This window comes from Aptenodytes forsteri, unplaced genomic scaffold (assembly GCF_000699145.1).
Source record: "Aptenodytes forsteri isolate BGI_AS27 unplaced genomic scaffold, ASM69914v1 Scaffold387, whole genome shotgun sequence".
In the NCBI taxonomy this organism is placed as follows: Eukaryota; Metazoa; Chordata; class Aves; order Sphenisciformes; family Spheniscidae; genus Aptenodytes; species Aptenodytes forsteri.
Window position 1 is genome coordinate 2,056,706 of NW_008795368.1, and position 25,948 is coordinate 2,082,653.

The 25,948-nt window shown below is 37.2% G+C and overlaps 1 protein-coding gene across 1 annotated transcript in view; it reads right to left on the reverse strand.

Moving 5' to 3' along the window:
* HOMER1 (homer scaffolding protein 1) overlaps positions 1 to 25,948 on the reverse strand; it is a 68,129-nt gene that overhangs the window by 38,841 nt on the left and 3,340 nt on the right. The window contains exons 3-5 of the mRNA XM_009280318.1: positions 20,002 to 20,133; positions 15,194 to 15,286; positions 7,037 to 7,179 (exon numbers count right to left, since the gene is read on the reverse strand). Coding sequence (XP_009278593.1) covers positions 7,037 to 7,179; positions 15,194 to 15,286; positions 20,002 to 20,133 — 368 coding nt within the window. The remainder of the gene's footprint in view (positions 1 to 7,036; positions 7,180 to 15,193; positions 15,287 to 20,001; positions 20,134 to 25,948) is intronic.

Below are 25,948 nucleotides of genomic sequence, written 5' to 3' on the forward strand. Positions count from 1 at the left end.
CTGACCTAACTCAGCAAAATTTACCCAGAGAGATCTCTGGTGTATTAAAGACAACACCTCGGACTCCTTCATGGTGTCTGGGGAAAGTTCAGTTTGCAGCTTATCCCTACTTAGTGGTTGAAAGGTTTCCTATGATTACACTAAACAATATCAAAAACACTGATGGAAGTAGGAGTAAAGAAAACATGAGGTATCAACTGTCTACCTAAGATCTTCTATAACTATCATTTTAATTATTCTTCTTGAAAAGATGATTGCATGTTTGAGCTTACAACTCACAAAACAGCAGATTCTAAATAATGTATGTACAAATCATACCATAAAACAAACCTCACAGACACTGTTTACAAATTTAAACAAGCATACACACTGGTATCAAAATGCACAGAGTTGTTGTTCATTATTCAAGTAAATTACTAGGAAAATCTGGAATAAGAGAATAGCTCCTCCACCAATGCCTAAAAATGACAAAAAAGTCACCGTGTGCTAATAGTAGTCTCTTAAAATGAGTAACATTTCAGAAACTGTATTCTTGAAAATACCTAATAAAATTAATGATTGTGAATGAATGGGCACAATGAAAAAAACACCAAAACCACTTACCCTACAGAATCTGATTTAGTGTTAAGTATTATATATCCCAATTCACAGAGCCAATGTTTACAGATGCTGAAGGATTAACAAACAATCTTTTAATGTCGTCCATACTTTGGATACATTGAACACAATGGGTGTATTTTAGAAAATGAAAGTTCATTCCTTAAGCAAGATAGTTCCCTTTTTTTTTTTTCCATTTTTAATGGTGTTTTTTTCCTTATGTATGTGACTAAAGAGGGAAAAAATTACATAGTATAAGTACTATGTCTTTAGTTTGGGGTCTTTTTTTTTTTAAATTATAAATTGCATAAGGATTATATTCCTCTTCTAAGAACATACTTGACAGGTATGTTTCAAGAGTGCCCATCTGTCTCTGAGGATGGTATTTATGTCATCTACTTTCAAACACCCAGCTCACATCGCCTGAATCACCCCTTGGAGCTCTCACTAAATAAATGGCGGGAAGTAGGTAATTCACAGGCTCCAAATTAAAACATTCTTAGGTGCACAAGGGAGATGGTGAAATTACTCTAAGTGTTAGGCTATTTTTAGTTTTGGCTCTCATCCATTCCACCAGCCATTAAAATTAGCTCTATTAGTTGCAGAGTTTCTTCATTTTGAAGAGCTAAGCAACACATACACCATGACCGTTCTACCAATAGCAGATAGAAGTCCTCTCCACCTCTCCTTCCATTACTAGACATACCTTATGAAAATGTTACAGGATGAGCTGTATTATGCTGTGTTTGACATGTTACTGGTTTAAAACCATGTAATGGTTTACTATGTATTCCAAAGACACCTTAAAGAATTTTCAGAAATTGTCGCAATCAGGAAAGTCAGAGACACGAAAAAGAATTACACAAACACAAGGTAAGATTTTCCTTTCAAATTAATAATTTCCTAGCAAGAACTTTTATTTTGTCTACTTGAGCTAGATCCCAGCAGCTTAGGCAGAAGTGCAGGAGTGTGGCAAGCAGCAGGAATTGGGTCAGGGAGGGAGGGGAGAGCAATTGCTCCTGGCATGCTTCTTCCAGAGACCACCAGGGTCTTGCCAGTGGAGCACAAGAGGCTGAAGAACAGTACAGCTACGAGCTTCACAACATCAAACAAATGTTGGCTGAGGTGAAGTCAAGACCTACGTCTAAGCTGCTATATTAACCAGTTCTTAGCTTACACTGACAGCAGGAACATACCACCTTCAAGTTTCTTCTCTGAGTGTGCCTCAGAAATAATAAGCTTTTCTCAACAGCGATGAATTTACTAGAGTTCCTCCGGTGAGCCCTAAAATGTCACAGTTCATTATAGTACTGTGCAATGTGAAGAGAGTTACTGCCTTTTATGTTATAGAGAAACCTTTTTAAAAAGCCTGGCTTTATCAATCTCCATTCTAGAAGGTTTTCAAAACCCAACTGGATAAAGATTAGAGCAGCCTGGTCTGATCTCATAGCTGACCTTCTTTGAGCAGGAGCTTGGATTAGAGAGCTCCTGAGCTTCCTCACAACAAGAAATTATCCTACGATCAGGTTAAATAACATTCAAAACCAAGAATTTAAAAAAAAAAAATGTAATACACACCCCCAGGACTACTTGGTACGGAAGCTATGCATAACCCTATAAAGAACATCCAAATACTAGGATTTGAGTATAAATTCAAATTACAAACACCACAAAAATTATTAACTTAAAACTTTTCCTTAAAGCCAACTTAACAGTTCAGCATGATCCACAAAGTACCTTTACTGTCACATAACTAAAATATTTAAGCTTGTAGAAGTGAATAGTTTTAACACACAAAGTGAAAAATTTACTAAACAGATTTCTGCATACAACTTTTAATGAAAACTCAGTGAAGGAACATGAGCTAGCAGCAAGATTTTTGTTTTTTCTTTGTTGTACAGCATTGGATTTACACGCAGCATTATTAAATGGTAAACTATCTAGACAACAACATATCTAAGATATAAACTTCATTTGAAAAAAGTCCATTTTCACTAAGGCGTCAAAATTCCCTATTAAAAACGTGTTTGAATACAAAAATAGGAATTTTAACGAATAAGCAACAAACACACATATATATTGTCTGATCAAAACATTATGTAATAGAAATTCCAAGTTTATGTATTACAAGAAAAAATGAGGTAACAGGTTCAAGTCACGGTTGACAGAAAATTGAAGACTTTCAAGATCTGTCCCAGAAGAATCCTCTTACATTTAGTTTCTGAAAGTGTGTTTTATCAGCTTCATAAGGTGCCAAAAACGGAATAAAGCTTGTTATAAACAAATATATTCTCTTCAAGGGTGAAAGAGCAAGTTCACCAAACAGTTACCAAAAAGCCCCAAGCAGCAGTTGCAAAGTTCACCAGATACACTATTCAGTTTTAATATTTGAATTATATTCTAAGGCTGAATAAGCTTAGTATAGTGTTTCTTTGGGCACATTCAGATGACCAGGAATTGTATACTATGCACCATCAGGATTAAAACTTTTATTTAAAAGCCAGTCACATCAGAAGTAGTTAAAATTTTTTAGCAACTTTTTTCTCTCCAAACCCCATTTTACGATCAATGGTTTTCAGCTGGGGAAAAAAAAAAAATCACAACTTAAAGAGTGTGGAAAATATTTTTTTAAAAAAGGAAGATGTCTGAGAAAACTTAGATTTACTTAAGAACCAAAATACGTCATTTTTTTAGTCTTAGACTGAGAAAACTAAGATTTACTTAAGAACCAAAATACGTCATTTTTTTAGTCTTCATTATTTTAAATTAGATTTTATTAACTAGCTTCTGTTAGAAAAAAGCCTTCCTGGACTAGCTATCACTCAGAAAAGGACTGATCAGTGTCTCAGCCAAGATTTTTAAAAATTCTAATGCCAGGCTAAGGCTACATTTTACTTTCATTTGTTCTGGCAACATTTACTCATGAGAGCAATGCTCAGGCTATAGTGTATTACAGGATGTGGGAGTTCCCAAATAATGTTACTTCATAATTCAACATTAACCATCATAGACAGTTTAAAAAAAGGCAAGGTGTTTAATTACAAGAGTTTATCTTCTGTGCAAGGCTTGTAACTGTTTAATATCCTTATCTCTCAAGCAGTTGACTAGAGTTACACTGCTTGTGAATAGCATTAGGACTTTCCAGATGAGGATAAATTGAAGCAATGAGACTGCTGCTCTATTATGCTCATGGGATATGAATGGGATTTTAGACATATACTGGAGAATGTTCATTTCAATACTTACAACTATTTACTGAAGTAATAAGAAATTTGAGTTCTAATAACAAAACTCTGCTGACTTAAGTAATTCTGTTTTTCAGCTTTTGTGTAAGTGGTCAGAAAATAAATACCAATGTAGTCTACACTTACGCCGCTGAAATAACACTTTTCTGTAAGTGGTCAGAAAATAACTATAAATACCATTGTAGTCTACACTTACGCCGCTGAAATAACAGGCCCCAACTACTACTTACACTGAGACATAAAAAGCGCAGAGAAGAATGCTTGCAGAAGAGGACATATCCGGCCAGCGAGGACGTGTTATAACAAAATCAAACTGAACATTTTTCAGGTGTGCAGATTAAAAATGACAAGTAGTAAGATGTAGACTGAAGCATGACCTCCACACCTGTGATTTCTGACCTTGTTAACTCCTGTCAGACCCTTCCAGTTCATACAAAGATACGAAAACCCCTTACCTATATCACTGTTTTGACAGCAGCTCCCTTCAAACCTTTACCCCTGTCCTCTGCCACAGAGACACCTGCACTCGGCTGAGCTTGCCAACCCTCTCAGCAGCAACGCAGTTCCCACCTCACCAGCCACCCTCGCCGTGCAGTGCTGCGGCACCTCATCTTGCCCATGAAGCTCCAACACTTGCCCCATGGCTGCCTGGGCTCCTGTCTTGCAGCCCCACATATGCCTTCCCTGTGCTCCAGCCTACACTGAGGACCACTCCTTTTGGTTCTTCACAAGGATAAGTATGTACTGTCAATGCCAGAGCAGAATATAGCTTTCCTATTTATGGAAGAAATGAACTTGCTATGGTAGTGTTAATTCAGTGAAGCATAGCCAGCCTCAGTGACTCTCATGTCCCCTGCAGCCGAACTCATCGGAGGGAAGACTACAATGCCTTTTCTTTTGAAAAGCACCTAGTGATTGATCAACAGCTCCTGGAGTAAAGGCAAATATGTAAAAAGCATTGCCACACACAAGACAACACTCAAATGCCCTTCCAGCACTACTGTCCTCACCCAGAAGCACTGGCTAAACTTTACCTTTGCTGAAATGCAGGGTGCAGGAGGAAGAGGCTCAGTGATCGTCAGGAGTTACCAGGGTGCACAAGGAAAAGGCTCAGTTCAGCAACTCCTCTCCATCACACATGGAGTACCACCAACACACAGCACCATCAGAAGGGCAGGGAACAAGGAGGAACACAATCCCCTTCTGTACCCCAGACACATAAAAAGCCCAGGGAGTCTCCAATGATCAGGGTGTAAGGTTTTACATTTAATTTTTTTTTTTCCTTTTAAATCAGGGCAAGCAGACTGCCTGCAGAGAGCACCCTTTCAGCCAGCAGAAGCAGCTAGGTATGTCTACCTAGTTGCCAATTTAGTATTATGAAACGCCTCTACAAAAACATGCCCATTTAAGCAGGACTAACACAATCCTGGAGGCTTCACTTTCCATCTCTTTCATGCATGTGTTTCATGCATCTTTATTTATTTATAATAAATAAATAATCTTTATTTATTTACAGTAAAAACCTTATCTAGTCCAAAATTCAATTTGTTTCAAAGGGTTTTAAAAATCTGCATTTTCTTCAGTAATAGCTCACTGACAAACTTGAAGCTACCATTAGCAAGACAAAACTCTGTTTTTTTGAGAATCATCATGAGAAGTGACCCTCAAAATGCAGAGTTATTGTCAGAAGACCAGTTCTACAAGTGGTATTTAACAGGACATGAAACTAAAACCAGGCACTCACACTGCATATGTGAAGTAGATAGAAAAATGCGAAGCATGTAAAAGTTTTGTAACCTCTATTCCACATCATGAAAAATTACAACTGGGTAGTTTCAAAATGTATCTTCAGTCATGCTCAACGCAGAGCAAAGTGTAGTTACTATACTGGCATACCAGAAAACATATTTACATATGCAGAACAACAGGGGAGATCTTGCAGCTATCATTTTTAAGAAAAACAAACAACACTACTCATGTGTGGACTTTATCACAACTCCTTTTCACAAAAACATTGACAGAGAATTCCAACACACAAACAGTTTAAATGAACTCATTACAGAACACTGATAGATGTGCAACATTTGTAATACTCCTTCAACATGCACATAGCACTCTTACAAAGCACCATTTCTTCTAAAACATATAATAGATGCACTGGTGACAGTTGAAGTATAAAAATAAACACAATCACTCTGTTAAAAAATTAGTGCAAAAGTTTTTTTTTTCTCATTTGAAAATGTTTGTTATTTTTTCCAGATTTAATAGTATTATTCTCTTACAAAAACTGAGAAGTCCTGCACAATTCCAATTCCATCTCTGCTTATTCTGAATTGCATGACTTAGCTGACGTCCTAGTATTCCCCAACCTTTGACCAAGAGCTCTTAAACTCTATTTAAACTGAATTACACAATGTTTAAAAAAATAAATCTAGTATTTCTAGCTCTATTCTAAGGTTATTAAATGTTTCCGTTACTCTCCATGGTCTCAATACCTTGTGTTTTATTGAGAGTGACCCATTTACAATCATTTCTAATAGGTGAGATATATCCATCTTAACTCATTATTTGCATCATTAAATAAAAAGTCCTAGCTTTTTTAAAGAACAACAGAGCACAGCATTCCTAGAGCAACGAATTATAATTCAGTCTGAAGCAGAACTACACTTCTCTCGTATTTCGAAAAAAAGTTGAAAAATGTTTTCAACCGTCAGAGAACTGTTCAGTTAAAGGCTGCTTTAAACTTCATAATCCGGAAGTGTTGTAAGAGTCCCTTTTCTTCCAACAACTCGTCAATGAAAGACTGACATCCAGTCCTATCAGTCATTTAAAGAACGTGTGCAAAACTAATTTAATTGGAATATTCTATGAAGCAGTTAATTTTACCAAGATCTCAGACATTGAAACAATGCTTCCTGTTAAAGGGACACCTGCGCTAACCAGTGTTCAAGGGCTCGCGTTAAGCTGATTAAACTATAAAGTAATGTTCCCCCAAATATTATTCCAAGAGATTTTCTCATACATGTTTTTTTCTTAAAACAAAGATTATATTGCAAATCTGAAAGTCAGTGCATTTTTTGCACTGGGGGGTGGGGTTGGGTTTGGGTTTTTTTTCATACATTATGGGAGAAGGTCCCTTTAACGAGGAAGGAGACAGGAATCACTTAATCAGGATGTGGGAATGGAATCTGTACCTATGGGTAAATGGCAATGCGTTCTGGGTTGGTTCAGCCCTTGGTTCTGAGTTCTGCGTCACTTCTGGCGTCGCTCTCTCATCATCTGTCCCATTAATACTTTCCGGCGTTAAAGGAGACTGAATATCCCCACCAGCTGATTCCTTAAGTAAAACAAACAACACATTAAAATTACAAAGTGACCTGCTCAGGAAGGCTATGTGCATATAAGCACTAACATTAATTCTTAAATGATACACAAATTTTAGGTAGAATTAATGTCAGGCTCAGATTTCCAGCATCCCTCATGGTCATATTTCATCACGTGAATTTAATTTAGAAGTATATTACCATAAGATTCACATTACCTTGTACAAAACACAACTGACCTATGAATTATTTGCAAGTATCCAGCCTCCTGCTTATTACAGACCTCTCTCCCTTACCTGGTACTACATTCAGCTCTCATCCTGCTACACAATGGGTAACTATTGACACCCAGGATTCTTGTCTCTTACTTTATATTCTAACACTGTGAAACAAACAATTCTGATATTTGTTTCAAAATCTAGCTTTCATATAGTTTATTAACCAAAGTGAACAGTGGAAGGGCCATCAGTGGTGTGTTCACAGTTTCACCTATGAGCCGTCTGTGAAGAACACTTGTTCAGCAGAGTCCTTGCAAAACTTTCGTAGGCACATTAGCCTGGCCTAGCTCTTGCTGGTCATGGTATTATCTGGGAGGGAGAATACTACAGCTACACCCAGGCAGCTTCCGCTACCAATGTGTAACAGCTGCTGTTCACTGACACCTGAAAAACTTCATGGCTGCTTCCCAGCAGAAGGCACCGGTGTGGTTTTAATCACCCTTCATCACACCAACACGTACATTTGTGTTTTGGCCAACAAACACCATTTGCTAATTTCTAGTCACCAAAAAGTACTTTTTTTATATAAAGCACACCCTTGTAGCCCACATCCTAAGGCTATTATAGGCTCTTCAGTCCCTGTATGTGGTTTAATTCTAGTATTTTCCTTCCTATTATATTCTTTTTCAAGTAATTATTTTTGCAGGAGATAAGCACGTCGTATAAGCTAAGTAGTAGCTCCTCTCGATTTTAAAATGTCTTAGTTGGCTTTTAGTAACCAAGCGGTAACATTTAACTCTAAGATAGAAGAGTTTCATCAATGGAGTTCAATGGATGTCATGGAGGGGTGTCTATACAGCAGAGGACCGGTTGAATTACAGTATTTCCAAAAGCTAAGCATCTCCTATGGCCACACAGCCTTCTACCACCTGCGTGGGGAACAGATAAACCTGCTATTTAATGTTATTAAACTGAAGCACAAGCACAGTCTCTGGAAGGCCAGCAGCTCTTCTTCCCGGCTCTTTGATGCTCTGCATAGGAAGCTGAAGAACAGCAATCTCAGAAGGAATTGCAAAGTATCTGAAGATGGTCATGATCTTGCAAGATCAGGGTTTAATTCTGAGCCTCCAATTGAAGCCTTCAACTCGTTTACAAGGATAAGGCTTTTTGAAAGCCAGTATTGAATCTGATCCTCCATTTATAGGAATTGTTGTCTTTGACTTTGAGACTTAACTAGGTGAAAAACTCAGTTCTTTTAAATAAAGAAAGATCTGGCTGTCATCATCACCTTCCACACCTTTCTGGTGTCCCTTAACCAATGTTTCCATTGCACTTTAAGTTACATTAAGCATTTGCAGCACAACTGTCAAAATTTTGCTTTCATTCTGCCATATTTCTCACATAGTGAGAGAGATATGTCTCACTCTACACTTGAATTAGTGGGTGATAGAACATTTTAATACTGACTTCAAGTTCTATTATATTTACCATTTATCAAGTTATACAATGCACATGCACCAGTGTCTCCATTCCACACCTTCTTATTAAATGCCTACTTGATTAAAAAGCAGAAATAATTAGCTTACACTGATTTAATTCCACAGATATAAACATATTTATAATATAAATGTAATTTTTTTATTATATGAATGCAAACTGTTACCTACTTTCAGGAAGAATCTTGTTATTCAAGATTTTATATTCAAAACTATTATTTTAAGTGTTAATACTTTAAAAGTCAAAATTAAATCTTGATTTCTACAGAACAATTTTACTGAACTGAAACTGAATTGAAATTAAGTGTGAAAGGAGAGCAGAGTTGGCAAGATAAACAGGTAAATTAATTATTTTATACAAATTATATGGTTTTGTCTATTATTATCCTCTGATTTGATAAACAGTTTCCACTGACATTAAATGAAAGCCTTTATGGACCCAAGAGTTTCTCCTTTATTTCCTCCTCTTCCCAAACTGCACTAGATATTCTAAAAAATACATACCACACCCTACAAAATCTGGATGGCTTATATCTTTAAACTAGAATTCCTACAACACTATTATTAGATACATAAAGCCAGAGCCTACATATTAAAATGTTTTAAGTGTGAATGCATAAAAATTATTTCAGTAGAATAGAAACAAATGTGCAAGTTCCATCTAGGCGTATTTTTCAGTAAAGCACTTTCATAGACTTCTAATGTGAATGAAATTCAAGGGACAAAAATTAATGCAGACAAACATTACAGTCTATGTAATACCTAAAGGTTCACTGCCTGCAAATTCATGAGGGGCTGATTTTGTATGTACAAAACAAGCATCAGATTCTAGTATGTATTTCTTCCACCAATAATACAGGTTAATCAGTGCTCTTACACACTCACAACTACCCCTGCCTGATAAATAATTTGTTTGCAGCCAACTATAATGAAGCTGGCTATGAATAAAGCACCAAAGACAACAGAAAAAGCCACTTACACTCAACAAAATTTTTATGAATGTTTACAAATAATATGTTTCCATGTTATATTAATCGGAGAGAGTAAAAGAATTTTAGAAACATTTTTGTGAGATGTTCATATGTAATGAAGTTTTTATTCCATGCCATTATAGCTTCACACATCCACTCCAGACTTTACAGAGTTGGGGAAGAAACTGCGGTCAGCTTAAAAAGAGATTTTCACCCTTCCCTTCCAGCTGGGAGAGCAAGTTAACTTAGTTCTAACATTCAACTGTATAGATACTATATGGAAAAAACAGTGCTTAAATTGAGAATGCCAAGTCTTCCTGTAAATCCATGACATATTTTAAGGCCTGATATTTCCCACTCATGACAGCTACAAATAGGTGTTTCACGCATTTGAGAAGAAAGGATTAACAGCTCTGCTGTGGTATAAAACCACTACTGTATCATATATCGGTTTCTGGAGGATACTGAACTTTAAGTCACTCGCCAGTCCTGGACTTAAACGTGGACTGAGGATTACTATTTTTCTACATGACATGTAAATGTGAGAGTCTGACTCAGGTATATTTTGCTATTCAAGAGTTTGTCAGATCTGCACTGTCTAAAGGAGCTCTGGTCCTCCTAATGTGTATGCAGAACTCCGGTGATGCCAAGCAGTATAAAAATGACAGTGCCTACAGTATATAAACTGAACATAACAGAGGGGAATTAATCAAAAGATGCCTTAAATTTCAAAATCAAATTCAAATTCAAAAATAAACAAAACACATGCACTCACAAAAGAGTCTTTAAACTAAAACAAACAGACTTCACAGCACAGATCAAGCCACCTTTTAATGGTGACTAAATACGGAACAGAAGAAAAGGAGGAGTAGGTGGTTCTAAAATCATGAACAAACCAAACCAATTCCAGCTTGGTTTCTTATTAAGTATTAAACTGGTTTCCCATTAAGTATTCCATACCCTTCCCTGGCATTGCTGTTTTTCATAGTGCTTCTCTGTTCAGGACTGACTGGCAATGGCATAAGTCTGCCAGCTACTTAATTCAGATACCACAACACATGTGAAACATTTGTTCCAGTATAGAAATTCACATAACATCCCAGAAAGTTACTTTTTTCACAAGCTTTGTAAGTAAATTTTGTACTTCTACAAAGAACAAGCCAACAGGTGATAAACCATGACCATTTTGCCAAAACCAATCCATTCCTTGCACTAAAAAATGTTGTGATTCTAAAACTTCTCAGGCAATAGCTATTCCCAATAGTCTGCATAGGAGGGGCTCAGAATCACAGACAAGACTATTTTTAGTAAACTACTCACCAATTTCAGAAATTAACAGAGGTCTTAATCTGAAATGACCAGGGTCAAAAGAAGTAGATTCTGAGGACAGATTCTTGATTAGAGAAAAAGAAGAACTGAGGTTCAGATTCCAGTTGGTTGTAAGACTGATGGGGTGAGACTGCTAACCCCACAAACTGCTCTATTTGGTTCTATACTTGAACCTAATTAAGGTTAGTTTAAAAAAAAAAAGGGGGGGGGGGGGAGGGTGGAGACACAGTTTTCAGGCTATTGCTTCATGCAGCTTCGTGAACTCCAGATCAAAGTGTTGCGCTTTCAGTGCACAGGCAAGCTTGTAATTGAAAATAGACCACGTATGGCTTGTCACTGTAAGATCCGTGAGTTTTTGACATGAGCAAAATAATTCCCTATATGAAAAGACGGGTCTGGGAAATAGGAGGTGGCACAGCAGGGGAGCCAGTATTTTAGTTTTATATAAACAAGATAAGAGCACTGCAATGCTTTACTATCTAAGGCTGAGTTAAAGGGACACCAGATGGGGTACTTGTGTGCACAGGTGGTCTTAGAAGTACCAAAATAGACAACTTCCTTCTAGACCGAAGCCCCCAGACATTCCAGATATAGATAAAGTGTGTATTATTATAGGAATCCATCTTAATACAGATGGGTTGAAAGTACAAGTTGTCTGACACAGAAACAATGCTTTCCTCTTCATTTCAGGAAAGCACCGTGCACTCGGTGGGACTTACACATAACAAAGCAGCATCTGTCTTGTAATTTGTTCGTCCAGGTCACTGTCTTCCTCTGGACAAGTTAAGTTCTTTTTACAGTAAGGTAAATGGTGATTTTATATATTATCTGATATTTTGGGAAATTAAAGCAAAGCCTGCTGGTAAATAAGAGGAGAACAGGCAGTATTATAGAAACAGCAGGAATGCAGAGTTTAAAATTAGCAGCAGCATAGCTTAGGGGAAAAGGAACTCCTGCTATTAAGTAATTGCAAATTGGACTATGTATTGTTTTCTTTCTACTACATGTTTCACACACACACACAAAAAAGCCAAAGAGTACATGCCATCAGATGAAACAGTATATCCAAAAAATACTCAACATGGAACTACTACTTCCTGGCCATTGAGGCACTTTTGTGGTGGAAATACCTAGCCAAATAGTATCAACACTTTGCTAAAGCTCGTAACACCTTAGAGAAGCAACCTAACTTCAGTGGTTTTTAGGTAAGATTGTTCTTAAGTTTTAACATGGCTAACTCTGGTAAGTACTTGAACTACAAATACATATTCTATTTCTGAGATATTTCTGTTGTTACCTCGTTTTCTATTTCTCCTTAGTTTCACAAGAAGTTTTTGCAGGACATTCAGAATTGAAACTCACACATACCAGTAGTATTTGCAGGGTTACATCAAACAACAGTGAACAGCAAATACCTTGTGCAGGGTTTTGTTACGCTAGTTATAGATAGATATTTTAATAAAGATTCAATCTGTAGGGACATACTGAATGCAGAAAAAAGCACATGTACTTTTTCTGTTTTAGAATTGTGTAGCAGAGAGAGTAGGCAATGTACCATTACCTGGTACTTTAATTTACTGGTAAATAATAAGGGCATTTTTTAAAGCAGTACCAAGAGAAATGTAACATTTTATTTAAGTTTGACATGTATATTTTCCAGTTTTGATATGCAGTATCTTCCTACCTATCATTAATTTAATGCAGAAGGATATCTGCAAGTCCAAGTCAGCAGAGGGATTGACACTTGTAGCTAACTGGGTTACCGTTAGAGAGCTCACTACTCACACGCTACCTCCCAATGCCTTTCCTGTCAAAGCTTCCTGAAAAAGCCAGGTTCCTGCAAAGTCTGGACTGGCCACTGAAAATACCTCCTTCCTCTTTTACTCTCCCTCTCTGCAAAGGATCACTTTGCAAAAGGGAAAGAAGAGCTGTAAAGTGATTGAGAAAGGCAACACTTGAATTATTTGCCTTGCAGCCACTTTTTGGCAGATGATCAAAATGACAGCAAGTGCTCCTTCAAACGTCTCTAGGGTCCCACCTTCGCTCCCCACTACCAAGCACCCATCTTCCCCCCAGTTATAAATCTCTTTGAATGAGCCCCAGCACCATGGAAGTGCTGCAGTTTGCCATGAAGCCATCACTTCTCATCTGCTCCAAACTCTGAAGTTCCTGATTCAACTCCCTTCCCTCTGGGGAACTAATGAGATGCATTAAGTATGTGAAGACTATTATGCTGATGTGTCAGCACTTGCACTAACTGTATCTTTCAGAATAATACGCTAACTTATCAACACAGCAAAAAGCCAAGAGATGAAAAGTAAGGCCTGAATATGAAATTATTCCTAAGTGTGCAGTAATTAAATTGTAGCTCTCAACGTGCATTATAGAATCGCTCAAGGTAACACTTCTGTAACTGCCTACAGTACAAAATGTTAGGTTCCAAGTATAAAAGGAAATCTGTACAGGGAAATGAACAATATTAACAGCTCATATAGTTTAAGAGAAAGCTTTAACTCTGGACAGCTGCTAGACGAAAGCATCTTGTCTCTGAGTGAGTAGTCCAAATTTATTTTAATTTATGTCCAAACCAAGTAAGTCGTCACTCTATTCGACAGTGTCAGATTTAACTTCTGAGTCCAGACTATTAATCAACATGTCAAAAGAGAAGCAGAGTAATTGTTTTGCCTATAATATTGAGTAACCAGAGGCCTGGCTGAAGCACTTCACTGTTTCTAAAGCCAAGTGTATATTAGGTTATAATATTGAAATATCTACTTCCATTATGTCTGTGTTTATTTATGGAATTTATCAGAAATTTAGAGACAGTCAAGAAAATGAATAAAAAAAGACTGCCTTATTTTTCTCCCGTTACAGCAGAGCAAGCGGTTTCCTGTTAATAGCAAAAGCCAACCTAGCACTTGGGCAAAGTGCCTACTGGGAAAACAACATGAGGTTGGTTCATTGTGTACATTCTTGTGGTTTCCACTGACTTCTCTTGGAAGGACACACGATGTAGCTTTCTGGTGGCAATAAAACTATTCATACAGCATGTTGCACACTGCCTGCCATCCTTGTTCCATCAAAGATCAGGAGCATTTTACAGTGCAAAATACCCAAGAGATGCACTGATTCAATGAATGAAGACTCCCCAGAAAAAAGACTCAGCTGCATTAATCCTACTCAACTCAGGAACCCCTGCTGTAGTTTTAAAGCTGCTTCATCCTCCAAGAGAAGGAATTACCTTTGTCTTCACTATTGCTTAAAACAAAGCAAATAGCTACACACAGAGCCAGAAACACTGGGCGGGGGAGGGCGGGACTGGAAGGGCATAAAAGCCTCGTGCAATTTCTTTTTTCAAAGCAAATTTGAAGTATTCATTTTCAAGTAAATTAATTTTAGGCATGACTAATGTAAATGTGACTATATCAATTTATCCTCCTGTTAGGCCTATATTAACCCAGTTCATGTTTTGAGATACCTTTTATAAACTCTTCTTTTACATCACGGCTAACTGTAATAAAACTCCAGAACCAGCATGTGAATCTGTCATCTTCCTTCAACACATTTCATAAGTGAATACTACTCAGTAGGAAATAAGTAAAAAAAGTTTGCTGTTTTAACTTTGATTTTAGTTGTAATGATTCTTCTATGAAAGTCCTTTACAGTGCACCGCCTTAAGTTTCATAGATACAGTAAGAAAAACCACAAAAGGTGTTTATTATAGATTTACTTACATAACTATTCACCATGTTTACTCATTTTCTGGGGAAAGCTCAAAGAAAGGAATGGGAATAAACAAAAGGCCAATTTTATTTCAAAGCAAGTCCCTTTGACACTTCTGTAGTGTATGTTAAATGTATTCTTAGACTTCTTGACACTTCTAGCTGACTGTTGAGAGGATTCAGGGTAACTTGGAAGTACCCGATTCATTTTTAATACATGTGTGTTTAAGATACAATACAGTAAGTAGCACAGATATAAAGTACTAGGCTTGCATCAGGCAGTAAGACTCACTTGAGAGGGTGTACTTGTTAGCTCCATCTTTTCTTGGGATTTTTCCTTCGCTAGTCGTGCAGCTTCTTTGAATTCCTGAAATTTTTCAGCAAACTGAAGGTACATATGTTTTAAAAAAAAAGGAAAAAGAGAAAGAGTAGGCGTGAAGTAGTACATTACATGCAGAACAGAATGCTGTACTTAACATTTTACAAAGTCAAATTCTGTCAATAGAATTTTTAAATTTTTCTCTTTATTAGATACTTATTTAAGCGAGTTACACAGTGATATACATTTCAGTACCTTTCAGACATAACGTATGCTGTTCATATGTCAGGAAAATTATGATGCAACAAAGTTCGATCTGTTCCTGATAGTGTTAAAAAACCTCACCTCAGAGATGGCTAATAATAGTGACAAGCTGCCTTACACAGCTGCTTTCAGAGTCAGGTTTTACTCTCCTCCTGACAACAAATGATCTGGTTCTGAAGCCTACTGTGGTCACTATTAGCCTAGAGCTTTCAATGGGCTTCATTCTTTCATGACTGAAACAATACTGATTTCTTCCCAAATTTTAACAGCATTTATAATTTCAATAGCTAATTAGGAAAGCAGCAGTGGGAATATTGAGTCAAGTTCATTTCTTGATTGTTCATTGACATCAATCAAGTCAAAGAACAAATTCATTGAACTAAACATTGCATATACTGAACACTAAATTCAAGAATTGCACATTGAACTGCCATATGAAGCTTGATTTGTATGCTACATGTACCTCTTCCAGAAAATAGCTAAAGCAGCAATTTAGAAATACATGCACCCTTAAATTTGAGAGATTAAATCAATTTATTAAGAATAGGACCTAGTTTCTCTGACTAGAGAAAAATTTGGCTTCATAGATCTCAGCTTGACACGACACTAATTGCTATACTAGCCAAGCATTTGTTTTTGTTTCCTACTACTTTTATACAGAACATTATCTTATTAACTTCATCTTAAGACTGAAATGATTCTACAAAAACACTGGAAGCTTCACCAATAGCTTCTAAATCTCTCCGGCAGCAGCATACAAAGAAATTGTTTTGCACTGCATGTATTTAGAAGGGACGAAGGCTACCCTTTGTGTGACACAATCTCCTCAACTATTTTCAATCAGAACTTCACCTGCTATGCAAGACCTAAAAAACCTTACTGTCTTTAAACTACTTCTCCTGGTAGGCTATTAGTATTTGAGGAAATACCATTCTTTTCCACTTGTATCCTATATTCCACCTGTCAGGTTATTTAAAAGCATACGTTTCCTGAATATAGAAGGAGACAAAAGATACCACCCTAAAAGTCTAATCCAGCATCAAAAAACGTCTCAGAACAGATGATAAAATCGGCAACAGATCACCAGAACTAGATGATACTTATTTAAGACTTGTACATAGACCTCAAAATCCGATGGGTAACCTATTATTTAAATCAGCTTTAAGACCAAAGGATTGGTAAATGGAAAACATGATGCTGAGGTTTAGAATAAATGGCTGAAGACATACAAGGCAGTAAATATGATCTTCTGTATCACAGTGGTAGAAACTGTAAAAAAAATATGTAAGAGAGAAATAGATAACATTCTAAGACAGAGCCAACAAGACTAATGTAGTGGAAATTTTCACAGATTTACTAGAATTCCTTGAGATAGTCAGGTGATGGGTAACAGCAATCTCTTGATAAAATTCCTGAATAATAAAGATGAGATCTCATGGTATGAATGGAAAGGTTCTCTGGAGGATCAATATTTTAAGGAAAAGATGAGAAATTGTGCAGGGAGAGTACAAGAGGCTCTTACAAGTATCTGTGGTGGCACTTTTGCCAGTTAGCATACTCTTAAGTTATATGGAATAATTCAGGTCAACTAATTCAAAGGGGTAAGACAGACAGCAAACCAGAACAGGAGTATTTCTTCTCGTACATCAGGATACTATCAAAAGCAAAGAATTATATTCTGAATGAGAAAGTAATCTCTTTTTTTTCTGAAAATCATGGGACATTCTATTCCTCCTACTGCAGCAGCATGAGGGACTCTGCTAGCAAATCCTGATCCTGTGAAAGGAATATTCTTCAACACAGGAATCATCTTTCAGGTATCACTGACTTCTGATGGAACAACCTTGAGGTGAATTTGTGGTCTAACATATTGAGCAAAGGTCTAATGAAGATAAATAAATGTTTAATTAATTTTCTTCTATACTGTTTGTATGTGAAGTTGATTAGAGTGCCATTATTATTCTATCAGATATTCTCACCCCGCTAATTCTCAGTCACAATAATTGTACAGAAAGAGGTTACCGCTATTGCACTCTACCCTAGTCATTAGTTTAGGAGGACAAAGGCACAGGAACCAAAAACGAATAGTCCAAAAGTCAAGCATGTACTATAAGCTAAGCAGACAATGATCTGAGAATAAATAGTTTATTCTTATCTGCTCTGATTATTTGCTTCATTAACTTGTTGAAATCAGTCATAGACTAGATGAAGTTTTTTTGTCGTTGCAGGCTGTCTTTTGCTCCCTGGAACTTGAAGTATTTCACTGGGGCCTAGAGATGCTACCGCAAAACAAATTACATACAACAGGGCTGTTCACTTAAGGACTTTGATAAATCAAATACAGAAGACGTTCCAGAATCAATTTTTAAGGCAACTTCTAGAAGCAACCTGTTTCTGAACAAATCCATTAATACAGTTTATTTGTTAGCCCTATTACTAAAATCCAGTAGTACCTTGAGTCCTAAATCAGATTTCATGTCCTACAGTGCTAGGGGTACCAAAGAGTGCTCTGGTAAACTTGACTACAATGCCAGTGCACAGAAGTGAGAGTTAGTAATCTGAGCAGACAGACAAGAAAGAGAATATAGATGTGATTTCTCTAAAGCTACACAACAGATCCAGGGTTTCTAATTCAGCTTTTCTGATTCCAAGACCAACATATCTACCAACTCCAGCGACTGAATAGACTATAATCTAAAGAAAAGTTTCCTTTCCCCCATCAAATAAAGTTTTACCTTTATGAATTTTAGTAGCAATGATCAGCAATTTCAACTCACATGAATATCAGTTTGATAATTAAGATATAACACAACAGGAACAGTTTGCTGAAAAGGTCCTGAAGATTCATCACCATAAGCTTCAGAAAAGGTCTGTCACTTGGTATTTTTCTCAACAGATTTACATATTCTTCGTATAACACAGCAATCTGAGTAACTGCTGATCAAACACATACTTAAGACAAAATATCTACTGTAGCTTTTCAGATTTTTTCAACAGCAATATAAAGTTTTAAGCCAAGGGCATACTTAAAACTCTTAGCCAACCGTTTGAGGTCAGTGGAAGAATGGGATTGAAACAACTGTCATTAAGAAGGAAGTAAGTACCACATGGGGAGAGCAAGAAAAGAGTCAAGAATAGGACAGATAAAAAACCCAAAATATTTTCACTGGCAAGGATAACCTAGTATTTAAAGTCTGGCAAACAGCGTGCATGACTACAGCATGATACTTTGCCTCCAAAGAAGCATTCTGTGATTAAGAAAAACAAGATAGTCCATGAGAGAGGTAAACTAAATTAGCATTTATACTAAATCCATTGAAATATTAAGAAAGGTTATTACCATGTTGGTAAGCAAGTGCCTCCAGGACACACACACCAATTTAAGTAAGTGACAAAGTTTCCAAGTTCACTGAAGCAATGATAGATGCACAAACACACATGCAAAGTTAGTATCATTCAGAATTTCCTGTGTTTGTGTTGCTTCATGGAAATGAAAGCTATCTGGCTATGAAAGGAAGAAATCTTACAAGTTTAACACTTATCCAAATAAAGCAGAGGTACTGGTTCTCATTTTAATGGTTTTCTAACAGGCCCATGTCCTTGGATAGCGACAATTACTTTCTCAAAAGGGCTGGTATCTTTTTTTTTTTTAAAATAACAAGCCAATCATTATTCCTTACTTAAACATGTACTATACACTCCTTTTATTGCACTTGGGTTTCCAGATCTTTTGTATCCTTCAAAGATGAAAATTCTCTGCTTGATGTAGAGACATGTTCTTAAACTGAACTGAAATTCCTCATCTGGAGAAAAATGACACTGGCTTGTACAGGTTCCTGGTGCTCAGAGGAACTATACCATCACTTTGAGAAACGGGTTACTGCTTTCCTCAGAATAAGGTGTAGTTGCCTCCTGCACAAGTAGACCAGAAAAAAAACCTCACGTATGGCACAGAGTTTCTTTAGTAAACAAACTTCTGTATTCCAACAAGAAAATGTAGTTTTCTTTTACACTGAATATATTTCCCACTAGCTTTACTTTAAGCCTGCAGACACTGAAATATCTGTAATTTGATGCAATACATAGTAGAAAAGTGAAAGTGAATGTGGCTTAAAAGACAAAAATGCATCTGAAGACTACCAACAATTTTTTTTCTAGGAGATCTAAATACAGAAGAAACACTAAATTGTCCACTCCTTTAAATTCTATCATGGAAAACTGTAATGGGAGAGCAACTTTAAAAAAAGAGAAACCTAACAAATGAACAATTAGAAAGCGTTAACAACATATACTGTGATAGCATAAATCTCCCTCCTTTCTTCCATCAGTTAAAAGAAAACTTGCAGGTATCACACTTTGTCTTGTCTTTTTACATTATAAGGATTGATACAGAACATTTTTTTGTAAATTATTTTTAAATAACAACAGCAGTGAGCACTGAGTCAAGAAACAACAAGCAGGAATCAAATAGTCTTAAGCCACTTGACTAGCTGAATAGTTGCCACTGTCATACTTACTTTTGAAAGGTGATGTTCAGATGAAAATCCCAAGCCATAGACTGTATTCGCCCTGCTGTCTGCCCACTGGCCAAACTTCTGGGATGTTTTAGTAAATGTCATGTTGGGGGTGATAGTGCTATTTATTATTGCCTGAAAAAAAGTAATAGTTGTAAAAAAGGGGTTTTATGGTTTTGATTTTTTTTTTTGAAGACTACTCATAATTGAAAATGCCAATATTGTAGTCAAGTATCTGTGTACACTGAATGAGAGACAATGGGAACTAGGGAACAGTTTTCTAATTCAATCACAGCTAAAATTACAAAAGCATATTTCCGCATACATTCTCTAAAAGGAGCAAAAGCTGGGGGGGGGCACCTGTTTGCAATTGCAAGCAGTCATTTAATAATTAGCAAGTCTAAAAAAAGTCCTTTAAAGTATCTGCATAGGCTAATGAGATCAGAACAGAAGAACTAGCAAAGTCCTTTTTTGTCTCACAAGTGTATTTCTTTGTCCCCTAAGGCAACACCTCTCAAGCTCCACTGTAAGCTTCACTGTTGCATTACCCCCACCCCTGTTGCATATGTGGTTCTCACTGGAAAACATGTAATAAAACAAGAATCACAATTTCTTTTTAAGTTTCTGTATTACAAGAATCTCTTTTTCCTTTATACACACACAAGCAGGCTTAACAGTGACAGGGTCATACTCCAACTACAGAAGAAGAGCTACTCTTAGAATAATTTTTCTTCTCTAGTTCTTGTTATATACAGGATGGAAGAAGAACATCCTCCAGCATACAACTTCTGCTAATGTAAACAAAAAATGCAACTATTAGATGATATGCTGGTTCCACTAAAAGCAACTAAAGTGTTACCATGGATTTCAACAGTATTTCCATCACATTAAAGTTTGTCTAACATATTCTAAATCTGCGATGTGGAACTGTCCAGCTGACTTAAAGTATGTCAGGATAAAGTCTTATAGTGACACCAATGGGTTCCATTTAACTAAAAAACTGATGGTTAGCACAGTCTATAACCAGCCAACGTGAACGAGAAAGACTAGCCATAAACCCAAAGATATGTGTATTTGAAGTGAAATGCAGGCATGCTTTCTCATCTGTCTGGCACTACTAAGAGTTTCAGCCACATTTGTAAAATAATTCACAGCCCTTTTCATGAATTACGGGTGCTTTGTAACACCCACGTGAAAGAGAATGTCCTTAAAACTTCCCAGAAAATAGCACACACTGTGAGCAGAACAATTCAGCAAGAATCTTTCTTATATGCCAGTTACTGTGCTCCAAAAGTTATGGTCAATATGTGTCCTACTGCAATTGTCTTAATCTATCGAGTTGGGAATCTTTTGAACATCAGTGTGCACATTTCCTGCTTCCATGAAACCATAACCCCTGCCTTACCCCTGGCAGGTTAATGCCAGTGATTACTGAAGAATCCTAGAGCAGCAACAAAATCCACAGAGTCCAAGCCATCTTCTCTGTCGTAAACAACAAAATCTTTCTTTTATTCTTTGAATAGCAGGAACTGTACAGATGTGTAGAGAATAACAGTATTTTCTCAGGATGGTGACAGTGAGAAACGTCAACATCAGAGAGACCAAGTGCTGCTCTCCCAAGCCCGAGGTCTTCTAGAAGTCAAAATCAGTCTATACTACTTGTGTGAGATGGCCTTCTGGGTGGATGTTAAAATGAGTAGTCATGGAGTTTACTTAGCACCCTTTGCTTTTGCTGAGATTTGGGTAGCACTGGTGCACAGCTACCATCAACATAAAATTTTCTCTGAATTCTACAGGGCAAGCTTGAAAAACTTACAGCTGAGGGGCCAGCTAAGCCCACAAACAGCTCCCATGTGCATATGGTGATTCTCAGATGAAGTGGCAGAGAGGAGTATCGCAAGAAAGTTCAGAAGAACACATTGTATTGCAACATGTAGAAAGACAAGCAAAGATACTGCAGCACAGATGAATTTAACAAAACTGGCATCTTCTGCAGTAGCTTTGGCAGCTCCACTATACTCGCATTAAATTAGAAGAACAAATCTGGGTGTAGCTGAGGATATCAAACCGGCAGTTCTCTCTTATGACTGTTGCCTCAAAATGCAAGTTTTGGCTACCATTGTGAACAACTCCTGGAAAATTTTGGACTGCCTGAAAGCTTATATTTGAACCAACAAGCCTCATCAGGTCAAGGGCAAGATTTTCTGTGTGATCAGAGATTGCAGAATCATCTCCAGCATTAACTGTCCACAAAATGTCTCCTCAGATTTTCAGATAAGAGAAGCTGGTCAGTGAAGTCACTGTAATTCAAACATCGTTCTCCTTTCTTTAGGCATAAGGTTCAGAGCCCACATAAAGCCAGCAGGCTTGCACTTGCACTACGGCCTTCAACTGACCTCATAGAAAACATCTGTCCATGCCACACAGGACAGAAGGGACAGTATGAGACAGGGAGGTGGACTTCTTGGAAAGGTGGTTTTCTGGAGCTCTTTTTTTCTTGTATGCTTCTTGTCTTCTTGTGCAGTGTTAGTGCTTGGAAGCCCACTTTTGAAATAACCTGGTGGAAGCCCAGAACAGAGCTGTTCACTTAATGCTCAATCTCTCCTGCTGTGGAAGCTGTCAACAGTAATATGTTTGAAATTAAATATCCTGGGGACAGTGTAGAAAAGAGTCTTCCTCCCAACTCAAGCTCTAGCTACGTTGTCTAGCTTGCTTAAGCCTTAGTTCCATCCATTGCTTGATTAATTTGAACTTATATCACAGATTTGAGAGTGTGCGTATTATGTTATCTTCCTCAATGCAGAAGATGACTCTGAAGACAGGGACGTATGACCTCCAAGCAACAGGTTTAAAGCCTGCAGGACTGGCATTTGCTGCAGTGACAGTGGCATATCTGTTGCAAATTAACCCAGCAAAAAGCCTTGGAGAAACCAACCAGTTTTTAGCTGAGACTGCTCACTGCTTCAGCTGACCACGTGGCTGGCTGCACAAGAGAACCCAGAACAGGCTGCCGGGACCAGAATGGGCTATCTGTTTTGACAGCAGTCTGCATTTAGGCTGGGTTACAGTCACTGTCAAATTACTTCCTTGCAAGGGAGAAAGGTAGGAAGAAACTTTTTAAAAAATAATTGTATTGAGAAAGAGTTGCTGTGATTCTTCCCTTTATGTTCCAGCAGAGAAAAATGAGGCGGCTCCACTCCAGTGGACAGTATTAGTCCAAAGACAGCAAGTTTCTCACTGGGAAGACTACATTCAGATTCCAGTGATAAAAAAAAAAGTCTCCTTTCATTAGATTTACCAATTATACAAAGAAATCAAGGCTTTCAATCCTCTCTGAATTAAAAGCATTAGTATGCTAGATCTCTCATATGCTAAATTAATTATGCTTTTAAAAAGTGCAATGCTAGAGCAAACTACAGATACAGTCGGTGTCAGCCACTTCTGGAAAATACTAGATATGAATCCTTCATGTCTTCAGCTTAAGAAAAATATTTATTTTTTAAATTAGAATTTATACCTAAATCTGTCTTGTCTACTCAAATAGGTACCGCTTTAACTGCTCTCCTCTACGCCAGATTTCACTGTAGAGTTACCAGTATAACAAGTGTCAAATATTTCATCAACTTTTAAGAATGTTGTTAGTATAAATGTACAAGAGTATCTTAAAAACAGAACATAGTCGATCTGACAGGCAGTCATTTAGCTTTTGAAGAAAACTGATTTTGTTATCTTTAGATTTTGTCGGAATAATAAAATAGCTTTCATGGTTTCCTTTCATATTAGTTTAGCTATGAGAAAATAGGGCATGTGTCTTAGCTGTTCATTTTACTGACTGCAAAACCAACAGCTGCAAGATATACAGCAGTGGTCAAATATAATTTTAACTTCTGCTAAAACTGATGGCAATAATAATTAAGACACACAGTATTTTTTAACTTCTTCAAAGGAAGATCACTGAAGAGCTGTGCTTACAGGCCTTACTTAAAACTTGTATTTAGCATTAAACAGGTTTATCACTTTAATGTGTGACTAGTTTATTTTATAACAGTCATTAAAATGTAAAGATCATCTATTGCAGTAACACTGATGGGAGACTTGACTCAGAAATAATATATACAAGGCTCATAGAACCTGAAGACTGGAAAACCACTCTTTTCCACAGTCTTCTCTTGGTTTAGATGAGCACAAATTATTAGGGCTTTTTTTGTATCTTGCATCTGTGAAAAAATTATCAGAGAATTAACTAGTACTGCAGGAACCACATTACTTGATCTCCTTTCTTTTCTCAGTGACTGCCAGAGATTGAACGGAAAAGACAGCAGGATCCTGGGAATAATCCTAGTGTCTGCCTGCAGTGTTACTGGAGAAATAATGGAGGCTTCCTTCCGTCACCTAGGAGAAAGAAGTACTAAAACATATTTTTCCAAGGAGCTGTGAAATTACTATATAATTAATGAGAACTGAAAGCCTTAGCAACAACTGCTCAGCGTTGTCATGTCATATTGCATAAGAAATTTTATGTTTCAGGCTTTCTCTTGTCTTAGAGTGGTAGGAGAAAAAGGTCACATAAAAGATATTTACTCAAGAGGTAACAGAAACCAGCCTCGAGTTCTATCAGAGTATTTGCATCAGCATCTCCCTGCCATGGGCAACAGGGATCCAGATACTGTACGTGACTATAAAATATGGCCTGCACACTGCATACTTCATGGTCCTAGAACATCTTCTGGAGTCAAGTTAGAGGGAGATGCATCGTTTCTTGTGCAATGTATTTTAAGAGGAGACTGTAGCTTCAGAAAACAACATTACACAGAATGCATTAAAAATAAGCAGAACTTGCTCCTATAGGAGCTATCTCAGCTGAATCTAGCTCATAGACTCATTGATATGGAATAAGGAAAAAACCCCTCTCTCGCAAAATACAAAGACCCCCACAAGCAAATTCAAGCAGGAATCGGCAATGTACAACAGCATCCCTCAGAGGTGAATGAAGATCATGTCTTAAAAACGCCCTTTATTTCCAAGAAGAAAGATATAATGACTTTCAGACAATCAGTAAGAAAGTTAAATTTTATCCAGAAATCCTACTGAAAGCCACTGACCTAAAGAGAGGGAAGGGTGTGGGACAGAAATAGGATTATCACTCAAATCTAAATTATATCTCTCTCAGACTTTCCTTACTGCAGTCTAAGCGAACATACATGTGAATTGCCAACACTTACTGACCTACTGCTCAGCATCTGAGCCACTGGGCAGCCACATGCACGTCATTCTCTCCACCATACAAACCCACAGGGTGCTGTAAACCCCACCAGCACCAAGGTATACTATAAAACCTGGTTGGATCTATTCCCTCCGAGAGAGGGGCATGACAGCTTCAAAAGCAGTACGGTTCAACAAGTGGTTTTGGCCACTGGCAACATGTGTTTTTGAGACATTTTCAATGTAAAATGTGGTTTTAAAAAAAAAAAAAACACAAAATCATCTTTATTCAGTTTCATTTCAAAACTTAAAATGGGAAAATTAAATTGCACAGCTTTTTCTCCTTTGCAAATTTAACTCTCCTGCCTGACCAATCAACAATATAAGGCATTGCAAGTTCAGCTGCCAGTAGTGTTACTGACACCCAGCTGTATGCCACATAGCAGAGACACTATCTGGATGCACTCCATCCCACAAAATCATCTTTATTCAGTTTCATTTCAAAACTTAAAATGGGAAAATTAAATTGCACAGCTTTTTCTCCTTTGCAAATTTAACTCTCCTGCCTGACCAATCAACAATATAAGGCATTGCAAGTTCAGCTGCCAGTAGTGTTACTGACACCCAGCTGTATGCCACATAGCAGAGACACTATCTGGATGCACTCCATACTTAAGAATATTTTATATTTATATTTAGCCCTTTGTACATACGATATTGTATATATGCAGACATGTTAAAAAAGATG